Here is a 22,745-nt window from a genome sequence, read left to right as displayed (position 1 = left end):
TGATTTTGTCTTTCTCACAGCTGAGTTGACATCTTCATTGAGCTGCCCACCTTGACCCCAAGGTACGACTCAGTTTCGGAACCCCATAAATGTATAAACTCTGACAACTGGGAAACACTGGCCTGTGAGCACTCCAATTGGAGAATAAAGGTAAAGGTAAAGGTAAATAGACCCCTGACCATTAAGTCCAGTCGTGACCGACCCTGGGGTTGCGGCGCTCATCTCGCTTTATTAGCCAAGGGAGCTGGTGTACAGCTTCTGGGTCATGTGGCCAGCATAACTAAGCCGCTGAATAGCCTCTACCAAAGGCGTTATGGACTTTGAAGAACCATGAACTTAGGACGAAAGGGAGAAACAAGCTAAGAAGAAGGCATGTTTGGCAAATCCTCGCCATGATCAACTCCCACCTGGAAACCTATGTCCCACTGTGGAAGGACATGTGGATCCAGAACTGGCCTCCACAGTCACTTAGGGACAGACAGTTAAGAGCATATTCATGGAAGACAATCTTATTTGGCTACAAGTGATCACCGAAGAACATGCATATGGGAAATTACCACACACACATCTGCATAACTTTATATTTACCTATGCTGAATCACATTTCCCATTTTAGTGCCTATTCATCCAGTCTGTAGAGCTAAAATGGAATAAGCTTAATTCAGTTTAGGCAAGAATCCGTGTCTGCTTTGTGTCCTTTTAAATGACTATTACTGAGAACATTTAGGTCTGCATGTTGCTTACTTTCCTTGCATGAATACTGCTTTTTGTAGGTTTACAAAAGATTCTTTCTTCTACTCAAATACTGAAGCGACAGAAACCCTACATACCATGTGTCTGCACACATGGGTGCAGTTAATAAAGAATGTACACCCCATGTATGCTGTCAGAGTGTTTATGTGAAAATTTTCTGTTTTGCTATGTGAACATGCCATGTGTACCTGTGTGACGAAAAACATGCCATAATGATCCCCTGTGAAGAAGAACTAATTTGCTGTGTGCAAACATGCTTCCAGAACTCATTGCAAGGGTTGCCATTGCTAGCATGTGTCTATGTGGCAAAAATAGAGAAGTGTCTAAAATTGACACAAGCCTTTGTACATTTTCACCATCTAAATCAGGTTCTGTTGAACACAAGGGACATTTTTTTAACACATCCACTACACTAATGACTTGTATACGGTATGGTTGTTTTGTGGTTTATGCAACTGTATAAACTAAGAATGTTCTATGACCACAGTGAAAGGCCAGCTTCAGAATCAATGAAACCCACGTTAGTGAAATGCCATGCATGAAATGACCTTTATGTACCTCCCAGATTTTTGCAGGTGAGAACAGGGACACATATTCTAATTCTCCCCTCCACTACACAATATTACGCCTTGCTGAAGGCTTGACTCCACTAGCTACATACTACAGTTGTTTATGATATTGGGGGCATTTGTTTAGAGGGTGAAGAGGCAAGTGGGGGGGCTACATAAAATTATGCATGGTGACAAATTGGAGAGTGAAATATACTCGGAATTGAGAGTGGATTTCATGCTCTTTATTCAGCTCATAGTGGTGAGGAGGAACGGAAGTTCCCCCAGAATGTCTGCCTTATATCCATTATTTACACAATGGGCCCCATGTGATTGGCTAATTCCAGGATTTTCCTGTAGGCCAATCAGGTTGTGGATTCCCTTCCAGCTAGAGCTGGATTGGGTGGCTCCTGTGGACCAATCAGACTGCTGCATTCTGAATCCTATTGTTTTAGGACCAATCAGACTGCTGCCTTTTGGATCCTATTCAACTCAGTACATAACAGAGAGGTTCCACCCACCCACCCCCACACACTTTCTCATAATATGAAAAACCAAGGCCATCCAGTGAAACAGAACAGTAGAAAATTCTGCCCCACTATGTGCTGATATAGCTCAGTTGGTAGAGCATCAGACTCTTAATCTCAGGGTTGTGGGTTTGGACTGAGCCCCACATTGGGCAAAAGATTCCTACCATAGCTGTCAACTTTTCCATTTTCTTGCAAGGAATCCTCTTCGGAATAAGGGAATTTCCCTTAAAAAGGGGAAACGTTGACAGCTATGATTCCTGCATTGTAGGGGGCTGGAGTAGGTGACCCCCGAGGTCTCTTCCATCTCTACAATTCTGTGATTCTAAGAACCTCCATCTTCCTGCAGCACCTTGCCACCTGCTTTCTCACTTACAATCGGCCTAGTGTTCTGATCAGTTTCCTCTGACCAGGGGACCAAACTGAAATGGGTTGGCTCTGCCTGCACCCCCTTTTGGCCTCCAAACTTTCCACCCAACCACTTCCACTGGGCTCCAGCCACATGTTGGGCCACCAAGAGAGGGCAAAGCCAGCGTAAGCAGCACCTGCTCAGTTTCTTCCTCCTGGCCTGCGACAAAGTTCAGTCGGTAGAGCATGAGACTTCAGGGTCTTGGGAATGGGCGTAGCCAGGGGGGTAGGAGGGTAGCTCTCCTCCCCAATCAAGTAAATCAATAAAAACGGTAGAAATAATCAGAATATTTTAATTGAAATGCTCGCTAAGGTCACTTGGATGATGTTGTGGCGCATTCTAGCAACACAAGTAGCAACCCTACGGAGGCAGGCAGGCGTGGCTTCTGCAAACTGACCCATTGCTTGCAGGTAGCTTGGTTCTGGACATAGGAGCCAACTCCTAGAGGCTCTCTCTCTCTCCCCCCCCCCCCCAAGCTGATGGGCATTGCCATTCAAATGGTGCGCATGTCCCAAATCAGGTGATTGATTATGCAGGGTGAGGCTGACCTGGGACCCCCCATTATTTTATTCAAGTTGGCACCGCTGGTTCTGCAACAGGACAGGTGGGTGCCCTGCTGCCCCCAACACCTATGGTCGTGGGTTCGAGTCCCACACTGGATTGGACTAAGCGACCCTCGTGGTCCTTTCCAACTCTACAATTCCTCCTCCTCGCGTGGTGCTGCTGGACCTTCTTTCTCCGGTGGAAAGGAGGAACTGGGGCCATTGGGCGCCATCCCCACTCTCCCTGCCATCCAAAGCGCGGTGGGGTGGGGGGCGCGTGACGCAGCGAGGAGGAGGAGGAGGATTGGGCCCAACGGGAGGGGAAGGCGAAGGAAATTCGGGACACCCCCCCCCCCCAGCGAAAGGCATGCCACCGATGTCTCCCAGCCCACCTGGCGCCGGCCCTCTCCCCGCTGGTAGCAGGAGGCGCCGTGCGCGCGTGTCGTCCTCCTCTCCGGCTGCTCGGTGTGCGCCGGTGGATGCTCGCGGGGAACAGCTGTTGCTGGGCGACTGCAAGGCTGCAGCGCCAGCCAGCAAGAAGGAACCTGCTCGCACCGTTTCGCCCTGATCTCCTCGCTGCCGGGCGCCACCACCGCCTATTCTTCTTCCTCCTCCTCCTCCTCCTTCCCACCATCCCCGACCCCTCCCGGGTCACGCCCTCTCTGCGCACCGGCGACGCGGGGCGGACAACTCCAAACCCCCGAGAAGCATCACCAAAATCAGCTCGGGGGGAGGGTGGCCAGAGCATCCCGCTCCAATCACGCCATGAAGGGAGAGGCAGGCGGTAGGTTGCCAGCGGCGGTCGGGTTGCTTCTCTGTCTGGTATGATGCTGCTTCTTTCCCCTCCCCCTTTTATCAATAATGCTACCGATAATAATTATACCGTGTAGCGGCGGCGGCGGCGGCGGCTGCTCCTTTCCTCCTGACGGGCTTTGCAGTTCTTGGCGGGTGCGGGGAAAGCAGGAGAAGGCAAGGCTGGCGCAGCTGCACCGGAGGAGGAGGAGGAGGAGGCCTCGTGGGCTTGTTTTCGGTCAGGGCTTCACCTGGGAGCGGGAAGGAGGCAGCTGCTCTCCACCTTCCGGTGAGGAGGGGATGGCTGGGGAGGTGAGGAAGAGGCCTCAGAGGAGAAGGAGCCCACAACTGTCTGGAAACCTTTGCCCTTCAAAGGGGGTGGGAGGGAAGGCTTGCAAAGCCACATTGGAAGCATAAGGAAAGGGTGTTGGGGAAGAAAGAGCCCACTGGCCCCCCCTTTTTTTTTTTTGCACAGATGCCCTCCTCCCAAAAGATAGGCCTGGTCTGTTTCTGTAGGGAGATCCACAGGCTTTCCTGGGCCTTCTTGCCTCTGCAAGAGTCTTCTAAGATGGCCTTCTCCCTTTGGCATCATTGGTGATGTCAGCCAAAGATCTGGGGGAAGCAGTTGACCGCTCTGGGGGGCAAGCATGTAAAACTACAAACTGTTGTTGGGCCCATGTGGTATTCTAACTCAATAAGAAGGTAGGCCCCCCATACATGATATGATGCACTCAACGCATTGGGTCTCAGCCCCCAGCTCAATTATGTGACCATTTAAAAAATAATAATAAGTAGGTGTGCGCAAGTACAGTGGCACCTCGGGTTACATACGCTTCAGGTTACATATGCTTCAGGTTACACACTCCACTAAGCCAGAAATAGTGCTTCAGGTTAAGAACTTTGCTTCAGGATAAGAACAGAAATCGGGCTCCAGCGGCGCGGCGGCTGCAGGAGACCCCATTAGCTAAAGTGGTGCTTCAGGTTAAGAACCGTTTCAGGTTAAGAACGGACCTCCGGAACAAATTAAGTACTTAACCTGAGGTACCACTGTATATAATCTTTTGAGGGGAAATAAAATTGCAAAAAATAAAATGAAAGTTAGGTTTTCTAAATATTGGGGGGACAGGGTTAGTTAAACTAACATAGGTAAACAGGTTAAATACTGAGACGGTAACACAAGTCAAAGGTTAAAGGCTGATATGCCAAGGTATAGGCTGTCCCCCATTTTTAAAAAAAGCTCTGTAGGTTATATCCCCAGATGCTACCCTTGTTAGGGAGCCCCAGAAGAGAGAGAGCCATAGGGACCTAAAGCTCTTGAACGAAGTATCCCCAGTATCCGTTCTCCACCCCCAATTAAAAATTCCAAACTTCCTTGAGTTAAGCATGAGGAGAATCTGTGCCCTAAGAGCATTTTCATGCAAGGCTGAAATACCTGTGAGCTTCTTCCCTATTATTTTTACACGAAGTTCAATATTAACCCAGCAGGGGGGTTGGGATCAGAAAAACCCAGTTCCAAATGTATATTCTAGTCAACATGTGGTGCGTTTGCATTTCAGACATGGTGTTAAGCCTTCTGTTTAAAAACACCCTGTAAGTACATATGTACAACTTCAAATTAATATTAATTTTATACCAGTTGTAGTGTCAGAGCTTTTTCCAAAACAAAACAAAAAGACACTTGGAAATTTGTGGTTTGGGGAGAATGCTGAGAGCAGAGATTCCTAGACCTTGCCACAGAACTGAAGTCCCCATGGTTCCCTAGAGAAAGAGAATGGTTTTTACACCTAGGGTTCCCCTAGCCTTGTCTGACACTCACGTAGGCCCTTTTCACATGGATATTCATCACTATGTTCTTAAGCGTCAGCAGCAACTAGCCTTATGAGGAATTGTTGATGGAACTGGGTATCTTTAGCTTGGTAAAGAGGAGATTTGATAGCTATCTTCAAACATCAAAAGGGCTGACACATGGAGGATGGAGCAAGCTTGTTTCCTCCTGCTCCAGAGGCTAGGATCTGAACCAATGGATTCAAGTTAAAAGAACACCAGGAATAACTTTCTGACAGTAAGTGCTGCTTGACAGTGGAACAGACTCCCACAAGAGGTGGTGAACTCTCTCCTTCTTTGGAGTCTTTTAAGCAGAGGTTTGATGGCTATCTGTCATGGATGTTTTATTTTAGATTCCTGCAAATTCAAGGGGTTGGACTAGATTACCCTTGAGGTCCCTTCTGACTCTACAATGATATGATTCTATGATTCTAATCACTACACTGCAGTTAGCTTTACTGTGCTCTCTCTGTGGAGACCTGGTCCAAAGTGTTTACATACGCCCCCATGATCTGTCCTTTCACAATACAGTACTGCTTAGTTCTGCTATACTATTTTTAGTGTTCATTGACTGAGTGGAGTGCATTTCAGCAGGGTGGCTAAATTATAATACATGGGTTTCTTTGGTTTTTTTAAAAAAAGAATCACAATACCATTATTATTATTATTATTATTATTATTATTATTATTATTATTATATGCCACCCATCTGATTGCTTTGCCCCAGCCACTCTGGGCGGCTTCCAGCAAAATATAAAAACGCAATAAAACTTTAAATATTAAAACTTCCTTATAAGGACTGCCTCTTCCCTTTGCACTTCAACCTTTATATGCTACATTCAAACTATGCACAGTCAGAAAACCAAGCCACGTAACTGTGTATGTGCTTATTTCAGGTTTTCTGGTAGAGAGAATTGAGTTACGTTGCCATATGGTCCTCCACTCCTCAGCAGTATTCTCGCTGGGTTAAAATGAGATTTGCACAAGGACCCAAAGGCAGCACATGCCCTTTTGGTATAATTAGCTTTTATTTGCTCATTACCTTATTGCTATCTTCAGAATTGTTCAGTTATAAAACATTCTTATTCAAAAAACAACAACCATGGTTGCTGATTAGGGGTAGTTTTGAATATGTACCTACTATCTTCCTATCAATTTTATTTCCCCTTCCTTCCTTTCTCTCCTGCCCCCCACTCCCCAGTTTGTTTTTTAAGCTGCCATGGGAACTGACTGCCAGCAGCAAATTGTCACATCCTTTTCTGCAGAGTCAAAAGCACAATTTTCACATGACTTAGAAACAATCTTAATGGGTTCTTGGTAGAAGAACAGAATTGTAGAGTTGGAAAGGACCCCGAGGATCATCTAGTCCAGGCACGTCCAACAGATAGATCACTGGATGTCTATGATAGATCACTAGTAGATCACTGGCTTCCCTCAAAGCAGCTCAACAAGTTTGGGGCTCCCCTAAAAAAGCTCACCAACTTGGACCTGAACCCCTAAAAAATGGACTTTCCTCCTCCCCCAAAAAGCTCACCAACTTTGATCTGAACTGCAAGAAAACAGGGCTTTCCTCCTCTAAAAAAAGCTGAACAACTTTGACCTGAACCCCCCCAAAATGGGGTAGATCACTGTCAGTTGTTAACTCTGTAAGTAGATCGCAGTCTCTTGGGAGTTGGCCGCCTCTGATCTAGTCCAACCCCCTGCAATGCAGGAATATGCAGCTGTCCCATACTGGGATTGAACCTGCAACCGTGGCATTATCAGCACCAGCTAAGCTATCCATGCAGAAATCCTTGCTGAAGCCACTAGATCTCGGTTGTGAAAACCGAGCAGTGGGGTGGGGAGTTGAACTGGGAATTTCCTCATGCATACCCTTCAACATTTCTCTGATGAAAATAGGGATGTCCTAAGAAAAAGCGGGACATTCTGGGATGAAACGAGAAACCGGGGCGGCTTCTGTAAATCCGGGACTGTCCCTGGAAAATAGGGACACTTGGAAGGTCAGCTTGTCTAAACCAAGGATTTAGCTCAGAGAGCAATGTGGAACTGTGTCTCCTGTTGTGGAAACCCTGTCAGGCACATAATGTCTTGGGGTTCATGCGAGATGCTGCTGTACCCTTTGCCCAGGTATTGTGTTTTATCATTCCTCCTCTCTCAAGTTCTCAGTTCTTCAGCAGATGCTTAGGCTCAATTGGCTGCTGAGCATGCTCAAGTGACGTATACTCAGAGTTGAGAGTGGATTTCATGCTCTTTATTCAGCTCATAGTGGTGAGGAGGAATGAATGTTTCCCCAAAGTATTTGCTTTATATACATTATTTACACAATGGGCTGCACGTGATTGGCTAATTCCGGAATTCTCCTGTAGGCCAATCAGGTTGTGGATTCACTTCCATCTGGAACTGGATTGGGTGTCTCCTGCAGACCAATCATACTGCTGCATTGTTCTAGGACCAGTCAGACTGCTGCATTCTGAATCCTATTGTTCTAGGACCAATCAGACTGCTGCATTTTGGCTCCTATTGTACTAGGACCAATCAGACTGCTGCATTTTGGATTCTATTCAACTCAATACATAACATCAGGGTTCCCCTGTCCCTGAGGGTTCTTTTGTGCTTCTGCAAAGCCTGGCGTCCCCCCAAGCCTGTTGATAAGGACTGGCACTCAAAGAACCAAAGTTGCAATCCTAACCCTACTTACTTCAAAGTAAGCTCCACTGAATTCAGTAAGACTGAAGAGATGGTGAGAATGGCACTGTTGCCTGTTTGCACACACAATTACAGGGCCTATAATTAAGGTATATCTTTGGTGGCCAAAAAAGAAATAAAAAAAGAGGTAGCTTTATCTGGAAGGAGAAAGAAACAGTATGGCTGATAATAATATGAAGAAAAGGGGGCGGCTCTTCCGCCTGAGCGGAAGGCTGGGTGACATAATTATTTGTGTTATTTCTAGTCATTGCCTTGGCCTTCTTCAGAGTGTGTCTTTCCTCTCAATGTGCTGACTTATATTGCTCTGATTTAAATTCCCAATGCATTTCTCCCCCTTTAAAAGCTTTTGAAAATCTTCATAGAATTTTTTATTGGGGGGGGCGGTCAGGTATTTTTCTTTGTCATCGTCTTTTCTCTTGCTTCTAAAAATAAGCTGAAAGAGTGATATTCTGATTTGCACATTAACAAAAATGAGGCTGCATTCCTACATATTAAGCAATGGCAGTGTGCCCAAATTAATGTTTATTTCTGATTCTTGCTGTGCAGAGAAAATGCCTCTGCTGACAGAGAAAGCAAATTGGCATGGCCTTTTTATAGTCCCCCTCCCCACTTTTTTTTTTTTTTAAAGTATGCATGATCTAGCTTCATGTATTCTTGATACAGAAGTTGATTCTGGAAAAAAGGGACCCCAAAGGCATATTGCAAAATAGCCCACACATACATTTTCTATTTACCTTTCATAGATAGTATAATGTTGCAGTGATTAGGATTAAGATGTGAAAGGACCAGAGGATGCTGGTGGGAGCATCAGCACCACTTCTGGCAAAGCTGGCCAGGAGGGAAGCACGCCCCTCCGTTCCCCACCCTGTGCAGAAGTCTAAAGCGCAAAGAGGCAAGGAAGAGGCTGGGCTTAACGAGGCTTTTATGCTGGAGGAGGTCTAGGAAACAGGCACCCTTCTGCTAGCGATTGAGGCAGACATGAACTTTGGGGTTCTGCACTGTAAATAAAGGTAAAGGAACCCCTGACCATTAGGTCCAGTCATGACCGACTCTGGGGTTGTGGCGCTCAACTCACTTTACCGGCCGAGGGAGCCGACGTACAGCTTCCAGGTCATGTAGCCAGCATGACTAAGCTGCTTCTGGCGAACCAGGGCAGCGCACGGAAACACCATTTACCTTCCCGCAGGAGCAGTCCCTATTTATCTACTTGCACTTTGACGTGCTTTCGAACTGCTAGGTTGGCAGGAACAGGGACCGAGCAAGGGGAGCTCACCCCTTCGCGGGGATTCAAACCGCCAACCTTCTGATCGGCAAGTCCTAGGCTCTGTGGTTTAATCCACAGCGCCACCCGCGTCCCTTGTGCACTGTAGTTTGCGCCAAAATAAAACCTGTAAAAGACAGGTTGGAGTCCTGCCTGGTTACTCGTGAGCAACCACCCTTGTCATCTGACATCTTGATTTCAACCTGAGGTTGTAGTTTTGCCCTTTCCATTCTAATCACAAGCTGTGACCAATAATAACCAAGGAAGCACTGCCAGAGGGTTCTTCTTTTGCAGCAAGGAGCAGAAATGTGAGGTTCCAGGGTGGGGCTCTGCCGGCCCAGGATCTATTGGATCACAAGTTGACCCCGCTACTGTCACACAATTCCATTGGGCCCAATTGGGGCCTGCCCCCTCACCTTCTGCCCCAGCTGACACACTCAGCAGTGGTTTGGATGTGCTCCTGTTGTTCCATTAAGCCCCAGTGGACAGCAGCCGTGGTTAGGATTTCACGCATATAGGTGAACAACTATTTCCTCTCACTGTGTGCAAGTATTTGGTATGCATTGGATTCCTACCTAATAGCCTGATAGCTAGCCAGTGTATCTGCTGCCGGGAGTGGCCACCGGGACCACATAGCACCGGTTCTGAGAGATCTGCATTGTCTCCCAGTACGTTTCCGAGCACAATTCAAAGTGTTGGTGCTGACTTTTAAAGCCCTAAACGGCCTCGGGCCTGTATACCTGAAGGAGCGTCTCCACCCCCATCGTTCAGCCCGGACACTGAGATCCAGCGCCGAGGGCCTTCTGGCGGTTCCCTCATTGCGAGAAGTGAGGTTACAGGGAACCAAGCAGAGGGCCTTCTCAGTAGTGGCGCCCACCCTGTGGAACACCCTCCCTTCAGATGTGAAGGAAATAAGTAGCTATCCTGTCTTTAAAAGACATCTGAAGGCAGCCCTGTTTAGGGAAGTTTTTAATATTTAACGCTGTATTGTTTTTAATACTTGATTGGGAGCCGCCCAGAGTGGCTGGGGAAACTCAGCCAGATGGGCAGGATATAAATAATAATAATAATAATAATAATAATAATAATAATAATAATAATATCTATTCAGCACTCTTTTCCTGGTTGAGAACCAGAATCTCCCAGCTTTGCCAGTTTCCTTAATTTTTAAAGAAAACATGTTGGGAGTGTGATGTTTTATGGTGATACAAAAGAGCAAACGTATTCTGCCAGGATATGAAAAAAAGTATCTTTCTGCAGTGTTGCAGAAAAAAGTATCTTGACCTTCAACTTAATATGTAAACCAAGTATATCTATCTTTCCTCTTATAAAACGCTTGGCAGGGTGTAGCTCTCATCTTGTGTCTGAGTTCATATAGAAACGTGGGCAAGCATTTGACTGATTATGTCTCAGGGGTGTGCAAAAGGAAAAATGAATGTAGGAGAATAGAATAATGGGCAAAAATCTAAAATTAGCACCTTTGATTTGTTAGGTTTGTCTCTCAAAAAAAACACAACCTCTTATATTGTGGTTTTGCTTCAGTAAACATATGAGAAAAAAGTATGTTGAAAAGATGGTCCTTGCTAATGTAATAAAGGACGTCTCATTATATTAATAAATCCATGACTGTGTGCTGACCTGCTATGCTTTTAAAAAAAAGAAGATATAGATAGCATCCATTCTAAATGTAAGCTACAGATGGAGAATTGGCTTTAACTAGATTTGCTTATCTCCCCCAGAAACTAGAAATGGAGGGTTTTTGTTTTTAATTGCCCTTTGTAAAAAAAAATAATTATATATTATTTATTGATTTTTCACACAAAAAATACTATACACACACACACACATATATAAATGTATTTAAATTTTCAGATTTACAAACAATCATCAAGCAAACAAAACAATTTCCATAAGTTCCCTTTGACTTCCCTCCTCCCCTTTAGTGGGTCCTTATGTTAACTTATTCTCCTGCATCTTCCCTGTTAGTCCAATTCTATTAAATCTCCGATAAAACCATAGTCCAACTTTTAACTACAAGTGTCATTCCAACCCTACTAATAATTTTAATTTACTAATAATTTTAATTTACAATGGTGGGTTTTTTTAGGGAAATTGTATATTTTCCCCATTCTACGTTGAGATTTTAGTCTTCCTGATTCCTAATTCTTCCGGTCAGTTTTGTCATTTCTGCATAGTCCATCAGTTTAATCTGCCATTCTTCTCTGGTAGGGACTACACCCTCTTTCCATCTCTGGGCTAGTAGTGTCCGGGCAGCAGTAGTTGCATACATGAAAAGTGTCATCTGGTCACTTGGAATTTTGACACTTACAATTCCTAAAAGAAAAGCTTCTGGTTTTTTAGAAAAGGTTATTTTAAACATTTTTTTTTAATTCAAATTTTAACATAGATCATAAATTACTTTATCCATTGACTTCTCATCCTCCCCTTCCATGGTTTCCATATACATCCTCGAACGCTGCATATTTCACACAAACTATTCAATACATCCAATACATATACTATTCAATGCATTTTAAGTTACTTGTCTTAATAATTAACACTGTTGCTCATGTTTGTAAGTGGTCTGGGTATTTTGATTATATCAAGAACCCATTTGAACTTTTCAACAATTGAGATATACTAAGCAATTCCTATCCTGCCAACCTAGCAGTTCGAAAGCACATCAAAGTGCAAGCAGATAAAGATAAAGATAAAGTTTACCTTCCAGCGGGAAGGTAAACTGCGTTTCTGTGCACTGCTCTGGTTCGCCAGAAGCGGCTTAGTCATGCTGGCCGCATGACCCGGAAACTGTACGCCAGCTCCCTCGGCCAATAAAGCGAGATGCGCGCCACAACCCCAGAGTCGGCCACGACTGGACCTAATGGTCAGGGGTCCCTTTACCTTTACCTTTAAGCAATTCCTAATTTCTTGGAGGCTAGATTGTGGGAGCAGGAGGAAAGTGAAGTGAAGCTGACCAGAAATTCCTGTCTAGTTTGGGCAGAGCATTAATTTATTCTTTAAGACGGTCAAGCGGCTTTTATTTGTTTCTTGACATGATAATGTTCTTTTCTTTTGCAGGGAATTTCACAGTTTTAGATAACCAAAGCTAATTTAAGTATGCTTAAAAGAAAACAGAGCTCAAGGGTAGAGGCCCAGCCAGTGACAGACTTTGGTCCCGATGAATCTCTGTCAGACAACGCTGATATCCTGTGGATTAACAAACCAGTAAGTTTTTTAAAAAAAACATTTTAAAGTCTCAACCCTTTATATAAGAGCCTGATTAAGCCATAGTCCTGTTAATTCCCATTGACTTTAATATAAGAGATTAAAATACGTGCTCATTGAATTCAAGGGGTTGCTAAATTGCTCTCACCAGAATATGTGTGTATGTGTGTGTCTTACAGATGCTTGAAAATTTTCTGTGACATAAATTTGACTGCCTTTGGACTTCCAGAGTCTTGAATGGATAAATGAGTGAACGTATGAAAAACTGTGGAAAAGGAGTGTGACAGGGAATTAGGCTATGTCCCGGTTGATCTCAAAGAGGGTAGCTAAAGACTCAATCCTGCTTTTCTTCTCCATAGAACGTTGATAAGGAAATCAGGCCATAGCTGTCAACTTTTCCCTTTTCTTGCGAGGAATCCTATTCGGAATAAGGGAATTTCCCTTAAAAAAAGGGAAAGGTTGACAGCTACGTGGGGTGGCATACGTTTCAGTAGATATGTACAGACTTGCCCTGTTAGAAACAGATTTTATTAAATATGAGGTAAAGCAGTTATCAAATGCTGAAGTTAGAAATGTCCAGAATGTCGCTGAATAATATTTTCCCACATTTTCTATATTTTAAAGTTCTGAGAGTGTGGAACCAGCACTTTTATAATTATTTATTCCTGAATACATTGGACTGTGTTCACTGTCAGTCCTTCTAGACCCAATGAAAATAATGGCTATGACTAATGTAAGCACATTCCTTTCAGTGAATCTACTCTTGAGTATATCTTAGTTGGATGTCTTAAGGCAGGCTTCCTCAAACTCGGCCCTCCAGATGATTTGAGACTACAATTCCCATCATCCCTGACCACTGGTCTTGCTAACTAGGGATCATGGGAGTTGTAGGTCAAAAACATCTGGAGGGCCAAGTTTGAGGAAGCCTGCCTTAAGGTTTGGATACCTTAAGCCTTCCTGAAAAAAAACTGGCAGGAATGTGAGACAATAACAGATAAAGTATAGACTCTAAAAGTTACACGTTTTCTTTGTTTGGAAATAGTTTCTAATCTCCAGCGGCGATGGTGGTAAGACAGGCAGAAAGAAATGGTACAGCACAGAGCAAGAATCTGAATGATTCGCACAGCTGATTTAATTGCAAAAGAGAAATAAACTGCTTTCTTCTCTCCCTCTTTGAGTGGAAAAGTTTGCTCCAAGCTGTAGGTCATGAGATCTCATTAAAAAGAATAGTTAAATGTCATATATTTGTACTGTTAAAGAAGGTGATGAAAGCCTTGTTACTGCTTCTTGTTTTTCAGTGGGTGCACTCTTTACTACGCATCTGTGCCATCATCAGTGTTATTTCGGTCTGCATGAACACCCCAAAGACCTTTGAACATTATCCTCCTCTTCAATATGTGACCTTTGCTCTAGATACACTACTGATGTTTCTCTACACAGCAGAAATGATAGCAAAGATGCACATCCGTGGCATAGTCAAGGTGAGCTTTTCAAACACTTTTTAACGTGTGTGTTTTTAATTTTTAAAAAAAGATGAGAAATGGTACATTAGGTCCTGATCCTAAACAAATTAGCTGGAAGAAAGCATCATGGGTCTGAGGGAAGCCTATGTTGGATCACGTTGGGCAATATCTTGCTAAGCAATACCCGGAATAGACCCATTAAAATCAATGGAAAGAAGACCAAGGAGGCGTGGCAGACTAAATTAATGGTCTATGCCGAAATGGCAAAACATACTGGAGCAATAAGAGAACCAGAAGAAAGAAATTTAATCAAGGAATGGGGAAAATTTGTGGAATATTTGAAAAGCTTTTGTATACAGTTAAATTAAATAGCAGGATTAACATAAAACAAGCAGTTAAATTTCTAAAACCGAAAACTGAACAATTATATTAACAATTAGTTAAGTTCTTTGACTTCAGTGGGTCTCCTCTGAGAATGACTAAGATTCGGGCCACTAGGTGGCGCATCGGAAGATGGCTGACAATAACATCTCTCCGACCCACACAAGGTAATTTGGAGGCTATGATGGGGGTAATTAGCCTCCTTAACCCCCCCAGGATTGTGGGGGGGATGGCCCTTGCCTGCTGTGCCCTATACCACCCCCGAATTTGTGGGGGTGGGGGCACTAGGCACAAAGCCCTCCTGTGGGATTCCGGCACTCCTGGACACCGTCCCTGATTCGCGCTGCTAGTTGCAAGCATCTTCAAAAGAAACAGTTTGGACGAGATAAATTGCACATGCTTCAAGGAAAAAGGGGAGTAAAGACTGCTGACAGAAGAGATCTCTGATAACAAGACAAGAATAAAATATGAGAAGATACGTCAAGATACGGTATGACAAATGACTGAGGGGGGAGAGGGGAAAAAACCTGCCTTCCTTTTTCTTATGTGATTTAACAAGAATCCCCTCCCCTAATGAGTCAGAAACTAAGGACTTAAGCTGTGGATTTAAGGCTGTGTGGAGATAAACTTTCGAACCAAAGCAATGTTTCAAGATGAAGCTGGAAAGCTAAGAGTTTTGGAATGACGCAGTTAAAAATGCTGTCGCCATTTTGGGAGGCATTGTTGGAGCTCTTGGGTCTGGGAGGAGAAAGAGAGAAATAGAGTTGTTTACATATCGTGGATCAACTTCTCGGTGGGACTTAAGAGTGACAAATGCCAAATTTATGATGGAAAGAGTGATGCTATCTACGAAGGAGATATATGGAAACCATCTGGACTTAGTGGAGGAACGGGAAATCCACACAGGATTATTATTTTGCTTATCGGCTTAAGGAGACTAACAGAAGAGATCGTAAAGGAAAAATAGAAATTATATGAACAAGATATGATGTGGAAACACCAAGATAAGACTGGATAGAATTATGAATTTTGTCTGGACTGATTGGGACTGATTTGGACATTAACGCAGTAATAAGAAGATGATCTGAATCCCCCTTTGGATCTTGAAGTATGGGTTCCCCCAACAAAATTTAAAAATTTGGCTTTGTAATTTGGAATTTATGTGAGGTGATTTAATTTGATGTGATTGGCTAGTTAATAAAAATTATTAAAAAAAAAAAGATTCGATGTCGTCCTGTAAACTCCAGTCCTGAGCATATTTATTTGACAAAAGTCCTGAGCATATTTATTTGACAAATATTATTTATTTAATTAAATAATAAAGTTTAGGATCAGGATACTAGGCCATTCTATTATTTTACTGTATTTTACCATTCCCCCTCCCATCATTTTATGTGTGTGTGTATGTGTTTCATGTTGGTGTTTATAAAAGAGGGACTGTGTGTGTGTGCATAAGAAGTCATATAAAAAGATTGGATAATATGCCAACTTTCAGTCAGAATATTGTATATTAATCTTTTGAGACACTGTTTAAAAGGTTACTGAATATATAGATCAACAAAAAGGCCTTGTAGTACCTTAGTCTACGACAACAAACTCCACAGTTTGGGCTGTAGTCTTTCAGTTCTTTGGAAAGCCTTTTCTTGAAATCCATCTGGCGCCAACATTGATTGATTTGGGTGGCAGCCAGCACTGTGGTCTAAACCACTGAGCCTAGGGCTTGCCAATCGGAAGGTCGGCGGTTCGAATCCCTGTGACAGAGTGAGCTCCCATTGCTCGATCCCAGCTCCTGCCAACCTAGCAGTTGCAGGTTGCACGTCAAAGTGCAAGTAGATAAATAGGTACCACTCCGGCGGGAAGGTAAAAGGCATTTCTGTGTGCTTCTCTGGTTTTGCCAGAAGCGGCTTAGTCATGCTAGCCACATGACCCAGAAAAACTGTCTGCGGACAAACATCGGCTCCCTTGGCCAGTAAGGCAAGATGAGCACCGCAACCCCAGAGTCGTTTGCAACTGGACTTAACTGTCAAGGGTCCTTTACCTTTACCTATTAAAAACCTATCTCTTTAGCTAGGCTTTTAATTATGTGGATTCTTAATGTATTAGGCTTCTGACTTTCGTAGTAAGGAGAAGTAGTTATGTTATGCTATGTTTTATGTTATGTTATGTTCATATTGTTCTAATGCACTTGAATAATTGTTTCGTTAGTTTGATTTTATATTTGACGCATCCCACACTGGGATCACTTGAAGGGTGTGTTAAGAATAAAATTCAGTTAATAAGAGAAATGAATATATATTTAATTATCAGAGCTGCTTAAGCTTAGTACCCCCCACCCCCACAAAGGTTCTGTATCACGATTACCCAAATTATGCCTCAATAGAGTTTGATATTACAGCCTTGATAAAATCATGCACATTTAAGTAAATTTCTAGCTCGTATTTTTTCTTTACCTGGACCGAGATGTAGTGCTCTTGTGGTGGAGCTCCATTCATGTGTTTGCAGGTGGTTCAAACTGGATACAGCAGACGGGTTAGCAGTCAGAGTTTTGCCAAATTCAGGTTCTGAGTCATTTCTAAGAGGGAAATCTATGTGAATCTACATTTCAAAGTGTCTGCAGAAAGAAAGAAAAACTCCTACTTTTCACTGGTAGTAAGAATTGGCCACACTAACCCTCCCAAAGTGGACATCTTAAGCAAACTTTGGGAGATCAGAAGTGGGCATAATAAAATTACTCATCCGGGTAGGTTAGGCTTTCCAAAACAAAACAAAAGGTTTTTAGCAGGTATTAAAAACAATAGGAAACGACTAAATGACTAAACAACAACAACAATACAGCAAAGGCGCTTGCTGGATATTAATAGCCAGGAAGTTCCAGAGCATGGGTGCTGCCACACTAAAAGATCAATTCCTTGCAAGTATAGACCAAATATTGCATGGAGCTTGTAAAAGTACAAGTTCCATGGATCAAAGTGGGAATTTGTGGGGTAAGGCAATCCTTCAAATAAGATAGTGTAAAGCTGTTGAGGGCTTCATGCAACAATAGTAGCCAATAGAATGGTATGAGTCATTCATAAAAGTGCTCTTGACTAGTTCTACTTGTTCTTAAAAGGAGTCCATTCTGTCCTCTCTCTCTTAGCCAAACCACATTTTGCATTAAATGGGTGCTTTTTAAAAACTTTAAGTGAGGGTCATGGAGTGGAAATCAGGACTGCGACAGTGGCACACAGGAAGGGGGATTTAGATCAGCAACCCCCCCCAGCAGTGGTCCAAATGAAATCTACTCCCAGCTGCTACTCTCCAATGCCAAACAGCTGCTTTGGGGGGGGGTAATTTTTGTCTGGATCATTTCATGGAGGGAAAGGGTAAAAATGATTCATTTCCACTCATTGTAGACACAAGCCTGGTTGTGATTACGTAGCTGTTATTTTAAGTTTTAAAAGCAAGCACGTATTGTGATGCTAGTTACGCTTTGGATCCCGGTGTGCCTATGAATTTTTGGGGGGAAGGTTGCATTTTTAGAACAATGCCAGTGGGAGCATCCTCTGGCCGCTAAGGCTATTTGAGCACGGAAGGCAATCTTCATTGGGGTCGTGGCTTGGGAGGAAAGAGTTAGACCTCCCTTACCCATGTGCTTTGGTCAAAGTTAAAACCAGCACCACCAGCTTAGTATTAAATGGGGGGGGGGGACACACACTGAAGGTGCAAGCTATGCATTTGTGAGTTGCATGTCTGCTTGTGGGTGAGGAGTAGATGTGGGCTAGGCAAATGTGTCAAAATCCAGATATTATTGAACTAATACAATATGTCTACCTTGCCATCTGTGCGGAATAGGAGCATCTTTTATTAATGGGTGTCTGCTTCCCTTGGCAAGCCTTGTATCCCAACACTGTGCCTGGAATTCGCAGGAGGCTAACCTTATATCAAGTCATTGGTCCACCTGGCTCAGAACTGTGTGCTCTGACTTGCAACAGCTCTCCAAAGTTTCAAACGAGTCTTCTGGAGGTGCCAGGGAACCTTCTGATTGCAAAGTTCTGCCCCTGGGCTGTGGTCCTTCCCCTGTGTTGCACTTCTAGATAGCAGTAGTAGCCTGAAGCCCTTTTTGTCAACTCCACCCTGCAGTCTGAAATGGGTCACAGAATTGTAGAGTTGGAAGGGACCGCAAGCCCCCTGCAATTAATGACTTTTGCACATTCTGCTATCTCACTTCTCGTGAATTCAGGGTTTCATGTGCATGACTTCACCACAGCAGAATGTTCTGTAAGAACGATTTGTGAGATGGCTTTGCAGGTGCCTGCTCATCTAATCAATCAAGCGATATTGAGGCACTGCTTAAGTGCAGTTGCTGGGGCACACCAGAAACTCCGCAATAAGCCTGAAGTGCATGGGCATCGCTTTGCTTTTCCTGGAGGGGTCGATACTTTGCACGTGCTCAGAAGGGATCAGTGTTCTGCATCCAAGTGAATGCATGTGAAACAAGTGCAGGTTCCCATAGGGCCCTTCCCAAGGGCCCACCCCACCTATCTGGGGCAGAGAAAGGGGCAGCCAGAAGTCTTGGTGGGTGCACCAGTTGAATAGCCTTTCCTGCTGAGGAGGCACTCCTCTGTTTTGTTAACTGGCAATAAGTGTGTTTGTGTGTGTTTTTAAGAAAGGTTGGTGCTGTGGGTCAAACCACAGAGCCTAGATTTTGCCGATCAGAAGGTCGGCAGTTCAAATCCCCGCAACGGGGTGAGCTCCCATTGCTCGGTCCCCGCTCCTGCCAACCTAGCAGTTCAAAAGCACGTCAAAGTGCAAGTAGATAAATAGGTACCGCTCCGGTGGGAAGGTAAACGGCATTTCCGTGCGCTGCTCTGGTTCGCCAGAAGCGGCTTAGTCATGCTGGCCAAATGATCCGGAAGCTGTACGTCAGCTCCCTCGGCCAATAAAGCGAGATGAGCACCACAACCCCAGAGTCGGTCATGACTGAAGCTAATGTCAGGGGTGCCTTTACCTTTACCTATCAACAAGCTTCCTAGATAAACTGGCAATACCACTCAATATTTTCACAGATGAAAACAGGGCCACTTTCTTTTGCATGAGTGGGTGGGACTAGGGGCGAACCTTTGTTGTCTTGATGGGCGATGGTGGGCCGGCACAATCCACTCTCCAAACTAGACAACAGGACCTAAAAGAACATTCCGAGCAGGATGGCTCTAGATGACAAAAGTAGTGAAGCAAGCCACCTGCTACACAGAAAGTCAAATACATAAAGCAGTATACGCATATGCAGTGGTACCTTGGTTCTCAAACTTAATCCGTTCTAGACGTCTATTCCAAAACCAAAGCGTTCCAAAACCAAGGCACACTTTACCATAGAAAGTAATGCAAAACGGATTAATCCGTTCCAGACTTTTAAAAACAACCCCTAAAACAGCAATTTAACTATCTAACGAGACCATTGATCCATAAAATGAAAGCAATAATCAATGTACTGTACTATACAATAAATAAGACAGTATTGTAGATGTTGAAAATTAAAATTATTATTTTTTCTTCCCTGCACTGAAGATAGTCATTGTTTGGATGGGGGGCTTTTATCCATTTCCACAGTCACACAATCAGTCAATCAATCAGTAGCGAACTGGGTTCCACACAGTCACAAAAACAAGTTAACAAAAAAAGCCTCAGAAACAAAAACGCAAAATAAATAGCAAAAACAAAAGCGCCAAACTTAAATCCGTTCCGAAAGTCCATTTGACTTCCGAAATGTTCGAAAACCAAAGTCAGCTTCTGATTGGTGCAGGCGCCCCAGAAACAATAGCTGACAGCTGCATTGTACATTCAGCTTCTGAGAAACCGGAACACTTACTTCTGGGTTTTTGGCATTTGGGAACCAAGGTACCACTGTATACTGTTCTGCATTTATAGAGAGGACATTGGTCCCATTTTACACCTGGGAAACAGAGAACTGCAGCAACACGTCTCTAGTCTAAGAGCAGTTAGTATGTTTGTGGCCAGAGCGCTTAAGTCAGAGTACCTCAATAAATACATTAAATGAGCATATGAGAATTGTTTTCCCATAATCTCTGTACAATTACAGGCTTCTACTTCCCCATCAAAACTCTGCTCCAGCACATGCTGGCAGATACTTTCCAATATGGTATCTGTGGCAAATGGATGATTCATTTCGAGAGAAAACAGGCAATAAGAAGATTTGTATTCCCTACTGCCTCCATGGATGCCTCACCTTAAGTTTGTGTCACAGGAACATTTCTCATGTTTTAGCTTTCCAGTCTTTTCTACTCTAAATCGGGGGCGAGAAATTTTAATATATTTTTTTTCCAACCTGAGGACTTCATTCCCTTCTAGGAAGTTGCTCAAGTGCCGTGTGCCAGTCATGGGAAGGGCCAGATGTAAAAGTGGACAGAGCAAAGAATTCAGTTTTCTTTCCTATGTATGAAAGGCAACTCTGTACACACACGTGACACACCCCTCTCTGTCCAGAAGAGGCTTTTTCATAGTTCAAGGGCACATTCTAGACATGCAAAACCAATTGGACTACTGCAATGCGCTCTACATGGGGCTACCTTTTAATGTGACTGGGAAGCTACAACTAATCCAGCATGCGGCAGCTAGACTGGTGACTGGGAATGGCTGTGGGGACCATATAACATGCCTCCTACACTGGCTCCCAGCATGTTTCTGAGCACGATTCAAGGTCTTGGTGCTGATCTTTAAAGCCCTAAGCAATCTTGTCTCTGTATACCCAAAGGAGCATCTCCACCCATATCTTTCAGCCTGGACACTGAGGTCCAGCTCTGAGGGCCTTCTGGCAGTTCCCTCACTGCGAGAAGTGAGGTTACAGGGAACCAGGCAGAGGGCCTTCTCGGTGGTGGTGCCCACCCTGTGGAATGCCCTCCCACCAGGTGTCAAGGAAATAAAGAACTACACAACTTTTAGAAGACACCTGAAAGCAGCACTGTATTGGGAAGTTTTTAATGTTATGGTTTTATATGTGTTAGAAGCCGCCCAGAGCCCCAGCCAGCTGGGCTTGATATATATAAAAAAAATATTTTTATTGTTGTTAGTATTTTTATTTTTATTTAGGAGCAGTGAAGGGTGTGGCTTGTGGAGAGTTCTGGGGAGACACTATCCCTACTCTAATGCCTGGTGTTTTGTTTGTTGGCAAACACTCATTGACCAGAACCTTAATTTGTCTTTTATACCGTCCGCAACATCAAGTGGCTTCTGGATGGGGAGAGTTTTAGTAAGGTGGGGGAATGATATCTTCTTCACCATAATTGCTTGGTATTGTGCCAAGGCACATGCCGGCAGGGCTGGGTGAGCAAGGAAGAAGAGTTTAGTTACACCATATGGGGATCTCCCTGCATATGGGCATGGGTTGGGTCATTTATCGCTTAAACATCTGTGTTGTATTTCCAAACTCATTCAATCTGTATGAGGCTGGCTGAGGATAAAAATGGGAATCTGGCCAGGAGAGAGGTGTGCCTCTAGCATGGCTGGAGACCCCGCTCTTACAGAAACAGAAGCATATGTATTTGGGGTGCGGCCTGCACACACCCCAGGCCCTCAATGGATGCCCAGGTATCACTTGGCAAGTATTGATTTGTGGGGAATTGGACAGATTAAGCTTAATGCACTCACCCAGTTCCTGTTCCCAAAGCAAAGCTCTGTTTGGCTCTGATACCTGACATCCCTCTCAGCTGAGTCTGTTTTCTGAATGCATTTTCTCTCTTGGCTTGCTTGCTCTGTGCACATTTGTTCCAGCTTCAGTAGTGACCTCTTCACAAACCCCATTTCCATAGGCTGCTGCTTCACCCCTGCTCCCTCTTTCTGCCTCTGTGCTGCTAACTGGGGAAGGCACCAGTTGCTGAACGCTGCACCTGGTCTTTGATGCACAGCTGTCAAGTGTCCCTTATTTGAAGGGACAGTCCCTTATTCCCGCGCCATGTCCTGCTGCTGTCCCTTATTGATAGATGTCCCTTAAATGATGTCCCTTAAATTTCAAAGGAAGCAGCTCCTCTCCCTCCCTCCCTGCCGGCCAGGGAGGAGGGAGGCTCCAACTGTGTTGCTTGGCTGTGTTGCTCACCCAATAAGAAGTCTAAGAACGACTGGGGGGTGGAGCTTGCATGCCTTGTGTGTGGCTAGTTAATGCAAGCTGAGGGGTTTTTTGAATGCTGGATGCCATTTTGTTGCACGTGCTGCTGCAAACTTTGCAGTGCAAAGCCAGGCTGGGGAGCCATCTTAAGTTGAGGCTGCATAGGCCTTGTGGTGCATGTGATTCAGATTCTATTCAGTTGAACCTCTGGTTACAAAG

General features: G+C 44.2%; 1 protein-coding gene across 7 annotated transcripts in view; it reads left to right on the top strand.

Annotated features, from left to right (window-relative positions):
* Positions 1–3,145: 3,145 nt before the first annotated feature.
* Positions 3,146–22,745, top strand: part of NALCN (sodium leak channel, non-selective) — a 184,106-nt gene continuing 164,506 nt past the window's right edge. For 6 of the 7 annotated variants that reach the window (XR_014547207.1, XM_083610337.1, XM_083610341.1 and 3 more), the window contains exons 1-3: positions 3,151–3,563; positions 12,441–12,587; positions 13,886–14,068. Coding sequence is in view for 5 of the 7 variants with exons in the window: in XM_083610341.1 (XP_083466467.1) it covers positions 12,480–12,587; positions 13,886–14,068 (291 nt within the window). In the remaining 2 variants the exon portion in view is untranslated. Of the gene's footprint in view, positions 3,564–12,440; positions 12,588–13,885; positions 14,069–22,745 lie in introns of all 7 variants that reach the window. The other variant, XM_083610338.1, reaches the window with a different exon arrangement.

The sequence above is a fragment of the Podarcis filfolensis genome (assembly GCF_964270895.1).
Source record: "Podarcis filfolensis genome assembly, chromosome: 4".
Lineage (NCBI taxonomy): Eukaryota > Metazoa > Chordata > Lepidosauria > Squamata > Lacertidae > Podarcis > Podarcis filfolensis.
The sequence above is the reverse complement of the archived record's forward strand: the minus strand, read 5'-3'. Positions and strand labels throughout refer to the sequence as shown.